This window comes from Rhinopithecus bieti, unplaced genomic scaffold (assembly GCF_001698545.2).
Source record: "Rhinopithecus bieti isolate Rb0 unplaced genomic scaffold, ASM169854v2 scaffold_31787, whole genome shotgun sequence".
Classification (NCBI taxonomy): domain Eukaryota; kingdom Metazoa; phylum Chordata; class Mammalia; order Primates; family Cercopithecidae; genus Rhinopithecus; species Rhinopithecus bieti.
The window spans coordinates 5,867,127-5,873,355 of NW_016814655.1; the positions used below are offsets into that span (position 1 = coordinate 5,867,127).

Genomic DNA, 6,229 nt, shown 5'->3' on the forward strand with positions numbered 1-6,229 from the left:
GTTTGCGGGGGTGGTGTCCGCGCCCCGGCCCCGGCCCGCACCCCGAAGTGGCTCCAAGGCCGCAGGTGTGAGGGGCGTGCCCAGGGCTCGGCCCGCGCCGCCCCATGTGACCCGGTCCGACATGGTGTCGCCTCCTCCCGGGGCGGCGGCGGTGGCGGCTCGGGCTGGGCTCCGCGTCGGGCCGGCCCCGTCGCCGCTCATGGGCAGCCAGGGCCGCTCGGGGCCCCCCGGGAACGGCGGGCCGGGCGAGGGCGAGGGCGGAGAGGCGAGGAAGCTGCAGGAAGGGAGGGTGGCGAGGGGGAAGCGAAGGAAAGGGAAGGGGAAGGGAAAAGCGAGAGCGGGGCAAGGCGGAAGAGGAAGCGGGGCGGAAGGGAAGCCCGGGCCACAGACGGCGAAGGAGGCAGCGGGGCCGGAGGCTGAGGCGGGAGCGAGGGCATGCCCAAAGGAGGAAGCAGAGGGAGGCGGAAGCGTGGAGGAAGGGGCGAGAGGCATCATCAAGGGAGATGAGGGGAGTGCAGGGGCCGGGAAGGAGGCACAAGGAAGAGAGTATAGGAAGAAGGAGGCATGGAGGGTCAGGGCTAGGCGGCGGGAGGGCGCCAGGCCGGGAAGAGCACAGAGACGAGGGGGTCAGGCTTGGGCCGACATCCCGGGGACAGGGGTGGCCATGGCGGCGGCGGCGGCCGGGGAGGAGGAGGAGGAGGAGGCGGCTCGGGAGTCGGCCGCCCGCCCAGCCGCGGGGCCTGCGCTCTGGCGCCTGCCAGAGGAGCTGCTGCTGCTCATCTGCTCCTACCTGGACATGCGGGCCCTCGGCCGCCTGGCCCAGGTGTGCCGCTGGCTGCGGCGCTTCACCAGCTGCGACCTGCTCTGGCGCCGGATAGCCCGGGCCTCGCTCAACTCCGGCTTCACGCGGCTCGGCACCGACCTGTAAGCGTCCGCTCGCCCGCCCGCTCCCCGCCCCGGGCCGGCCCCGCGTCCCGGGAAAGGGCGGGGCGCCGCGGCCTGGTCGGCCCGGGGTCGTGTCGCACTCCGAGTTCCTAGGCCTACAGCTGGCCTCCGCCTACACCCCTTCCCAAGCACTCTCGGGGGCCCTTTTGCCCCTTCTCCCCAAGGCCTCCATCTGAGGCAGCCTCCCGAGAGCATCCCTCAGTAGGCACCCTACCCGGTGGGCCGCTCCTCACAATTAGCCATCTTAGGCAATCCCTAAAGCTTTCGATTGTGTCTTTTTGCAGAGATTTAGCTGCCGGGTTCCTTAGCCCCAGAGGAGCCAGTTTGGTCTATGTGGTTCCTTCGTGCTTTGGACGACTCCTCCAGTCCAGGTCTAGGACCCAGGTTCCTTAAGTGGTCTATCATAAATTTTTGTGGACTTTTCATCTTTCATCCTCCCTACCCTTTTCTAAAGGTTGTTAAGCTTCAGGGCTCGGACCTTAATGCAAGGCCCTCGGTCCCAGTGTTCAGCCATAGTTTATGACTTCAGACAGGCAGAGCGATACGAAAAAGGGGGCCTGCTTGAGGCAGGAGGCTGGAGTCGGTCCAGGATGTGCACAAGACATGGTATTGCAATTTGGCCTGTTTTTGGTAGGGTCTGAGACCTGTGAATGAAAAACTTTTCTGAACCACTTAAGCTGTTAAATAGGAAGGAAAAAACATGTAGGGAATTGAGGGAGTAAGACCTTTCAGATTGCCCCCTCTTCCACCCGTTTTTTAAAAAGTAGTTCTTTCTAGTACATTATGACAAAGAACGTTTTAAAACATAAAAGCCATAATACCATCACCTCTAGACAATTATTTTAATTTAAAAAACTTTTCAGTTGCACACATAGTTGCTGTCTTACTGATCCTGACAGAATAGGTACATAGTAAATGTTTGTGAGCTGTCCCATAATGAGATTAAAGAACATCCCTCTACTATTAAACTTACATGTTGTGTTCAGCTTTTTGTTATTATAGATAATGAAATGATGCATTTTTGAGTAACAGCTTTACTGAAGTATAAGTCACATGTCATACCATATATATTTAAAAAAAATTAGTTCCTTAGGATAAAGTCTCAAGGTGGCATTATAGCAAAGGTTATGGTTTGCAGAGGTGCTGTACCACTTTATAGTGGAAACAGCACAGAGTGAACAAATTTTAGGTGAGAATTTAGAAAATCTTTGCTACTTTAGTGGTCATTTAAGGTACCAAAGTTGTGTTATTTTGCATGTCTTTTACCACTGGCCAGGATAAATATATTCCCATGTGTTTGTTTCACCTCCGAGACTGTCTGTTCCCACTCTTTGCCCATTTATTACTGGGGTCTTTGTGTTTTTCCTATAAATTTGGAATCTTTGTGGGTCTTAGATGTTAGAATCTAGTCTGTCATCTTTGAACCAGATATTTTTCCCGGTCAATTCATTGTACTTTACTGTTTTACACTTTATTAGGCTCTGCCAGTCTTTTGTGATTTTTTTTTCTCTTTTTTTCTCCAAAGCTGAGAAATTTATAATTCCTCCACAGACCTGATAAATCTATTTCCCACTGGTTTTCTTACAAATTTGATTTTTTTTTTTTTTGAGACGGAGTTTCACTCTTGTTGCCCAGGTTGGAGTGCAGTGGTTTGATCTCGGCTCACCACAACCGCCTCCTGGGTTCAAGCGATTCTCCTGCCACAGCCTCCTGCATAGCTGGGATTACAGGCATGCACCACCACACCCAGATAATTTTGTATTTTTAGTAGAGATAGGGTTTCTCCATTTTGGTCAGGCTGGTCTCCAACTCCGGACCTCAGGTTATCCGCCTGCCTTGGCCTCCCAAAGTGCTGGGATTACAGGGGTGAGCCACCGTGCCCGGCCTAATTTGATTTTTTAATAGTTAACACTTTCATCAATACCACTTTTGGTGCAAGAGGTGAATTCAACTTACTATTCTTGTTAGGTAGCCTCAACAGCTACCTTAGTTATCACTACAACTTTGTTAAGTAATTCTCTTTTCCTTTGTTTTGGAAAGCTTATTTTGCCATATAGTAAGTTTTTATATATATATATAATATAATATACACATGTATATACACATACATATGTGTGTGTATATTGGATCTGTATCTGAACTCTTCATTGTGTGTCACTGATACAGTTTTCCATTTCCATAGTATTTTAAATATTGTTACTTTTTGATGGAGTCTAGTAATCTGTCAGGGTAAGATTATCCTGTTGGATTTATGTGTGTGTGTCACCTCTACACTTCTGTTCAACTCGCCATCAAAAAAAAATTCTGTACTTTTTCAAGGACTTTTGTGGTTTTCATGATAAAGTTCTCACATATCTGTTGTTGCACTGCTATGTATTTCTGAATATGTTATGCATTTCGTTTTTATTGCAAATATACTCTCTTCGGTATGTTTTCTGGCTGGGTATTACTGAATGTAGAAGATTACTTTTGTAAATTTTGAATTTGATGGTTTTTTATTCTTTTTATTCTAGGATGATTTTGTTCATGATAATGATTCCTTGGGACTTCTTGGGCATGCAGTCTTGTCACCTGCAGAAATAGTTTTTTATTCTCTTCCTTTCTTATGAGAATAACTATTTCAAAGAATATTATCAGTTGACCTATAAGAGAAGTCTAAAACAACTGGAACCCAAGCCAGCCAAGGCAAAGTTTGCCTTTCTCTCTCTTCATATAGAGATTGAGTGAATGAATGAAAGAATTGGTGTTTATTTTCAAATGCTCTAAAAGAGAGATACTGGGAATGAATCTACATTCTGTAGCAGTAATAACAAAAATGAAAGTGAATTTATGGTGTAAAATGCTTTGAGATTGCCAAATGATATGGCTTTATTATTTATTAGACATGTGTGTTTTGATTTCTCGCCTGTGTCCTAGGGTAAGGTGTCCTGGCCTTCTAGGGAAGTTGTTTTACCATAGCACTTGATAAAGAGCAGGGTCAGTGCTCGGGTTTTCTGGGTTGAGGGAAGAAGTTACGCGTGTTACAGCAGGTGGAGAGAATGTTTACCAGTGTGGTCCGTTTCTGGACAGCTGCAGAGACTTAATAAGCCACAGAGAGAGGTGGTTGTCATCCCTGGAGGAAGAAGGCATGCACCCCAGTCCACTTAGGGAGTCAGCAAAGCCGGGCCCAAAGTACAGCAAGAGTATGGCTGCGTGGATAGTGGCAGGGCTGTTGTTCATGCTTTGGGCTAATTAACTGCAGACTAGATAAGTGAGATGAGTTTTTATCAGCATTACACAAAACTGGATTTGATCAGAAGCCACATAACCTCACTGGCCCTAGGTTTTATTACCTATAAAGAATGGGAATAACCTTGCCTGATAAAATGAGGCTTAAATGTAGAATGCTGGCTAGTACAGCATTAAGCACATAGCAGGCACTCAATAAATTGTAAAATGGAACTTTTTAATTGTTTGGGTTCTCCTCTAGGTAGTCTGTATATAGCAAAAGTGGGGATGGTTTGACTTAGAGGTGCTGCCTAAAGACAAAGGGGAACACACACACACACACACACACACACACACACACACACATACACACAGTCTGCTTGGTTTCTCTCACCTGTCCTGAATGTTTTTGGAAACATGACAGCAGAACTTGTGGACTTAGGGCCTGCACTTGGGGATGAAGAGCCTCTTGATTCTCAGAAACACAAACTGCTAAGGTTTACTGACCTTCCGGCCCAGGGCAAGTCCCATTCAGTTTGGCTGTTCCTAACTGATCATAGCTTTGTTGAGTAAGATGAACTGCTTTGGTTCCTTGTGATTTGCTAATGGTCTTATACTTGTGCTTGAAGGCATTCTGGCCACTTTAAAACCACAAACAAACAATTTGCTTCCCTTTTGCCTGAACAGTGAACACTAATAGGTACTAAGCTTTTTTTTTCTTTTTTCTTTTTAAAGGGACGCAAAGATAGTTGGAGTCAGTCATCTGATTTAAAATCAGTTTTGTGTGGAAATTTTATGAAGCCTGTTGGAATAGAAATATCCTGAATATAACAATAAAAATCAAAGAAATGTTTCATATAGCAGTCTTTCAAATTTTCCCTAAAGAGTAACAGGATAAACTAACCTAGTTCCGTTTACAAGAACAAGACAGTGGAATTCAGCTGTCAGTTGATAATGTAGGCTGAATGCAAGAAGTAGACAGTATGACAGGGGAAGAACAGGAGTGCTATCTGCAAATTCTGATACTGAAAATTAACAAATGCAAATAATGGAGAGAAAAAGTATATCTGTGCATGTAAAGCTATTTTTAAAATATTCTACTGCCAGTCTTACGTTAAAGAAAGCTTACTTGATCCTCTTCCTCCCGAATGAAGTGCTACATATTGTCAAACAGGAATTTTATTTTAAATAGCCTTTGAGCAGTATCTGGGTGCTGTCTTGCATTTGCCTATGATAGATTTGCCTGGAATTAACAATAGGTGTTCAGGGAGTGAGGCTCCTGAGGTGTTTGTCCTGGCATGTACATTCATTCCTGTGGAGGGGTCCTGTAGCCTTGGAGCTGTTTGAGGCTGGGGGCCTGGGGTATCTGTTTCAGTGATGATTAACGTCCAGAGTGGTGAGATAGACACAGATAAGCAGAGTGTGTTTATTTGTTTTAAAATGATTGTGCCTAAGAGCATTTTCTTGGCCCAGAAAGCATATAGTTTCCTAACTAGTTTCCTACTCTGAATGGAGAAGGTATTGCTAACTGGTTACATTTAAGGCCTAAACTGTGATCTTCAGAAAACAATTAACAACTCAAAGTAGCTTAGGCTTTCTCCAGTTTTCTGCCTTTCCCAGGGAGGAGAGTCACTTATTTGTTCTCTGATTCATGGAATGATTTCATATATGGATGTATTTATTGTCTTTAGCATTTGGAAAGGCCTTATTTCTAATAGTTTCTATGAGTTAATAAAATAGAGTTTAGTTTACAGGTTCAAAATAAAACAGTACACCTGTGGAAGCAGGACATGGTCTAGTGCAGTCACTACCTCCAAATGCGAACTGGAAGAATGGAAGAAGCCTTCTCTAAAACCATGAGAATACAGAAGCTGTTTATATCCTTTCCAGTCTTGTAAAACTTGAGTGGTAGGGGCTGAATTTTCTAGCTTTCAAGACAGAAACATGGAGAAACCCAATGTCTTCACAGTCTGTGAGATGAGCAATCTGTAGTATAAGTTCATACTGTAATGAGAGCTCTGAAAATATTTCAGTACTCCATACTTTTTTTTTTTTTTTTTTTTTTTTTTTTTTTTTT

At 45.2% G+C, this 6,229-nt stretch overlaps 1 protein-coding gene across 3 annotated transcripts in view; it reads left to right on the top strand.

The window, feature by feature from the left end:
* The first annotated feature begins 50 nt into the window (after window positions 1-50).
* Window positions 51-6,229, top strand: part of FBXW4 (F-box and WD repeat domain containing 4) — an 86,313-nt gene continuing 80,134 nt past the window's right edge. The window contains exon 1 of one of the 3 annotated variants that reach the window (XM_017851794.1): window positions 51-924. In XM_017851794.1, the coding sequence (XP_017707283.1) occupies window positions 122-924 (803 nt within the window). In that variant the 5' untranslated portion in view covers window positions 51-121. The remainder of the gene's footprint in view (window positions 925-6,229) is intronic. The other 2 variants (XM_017851795.1, XM_017851796.1) reach the window with 2 other exon arrangements.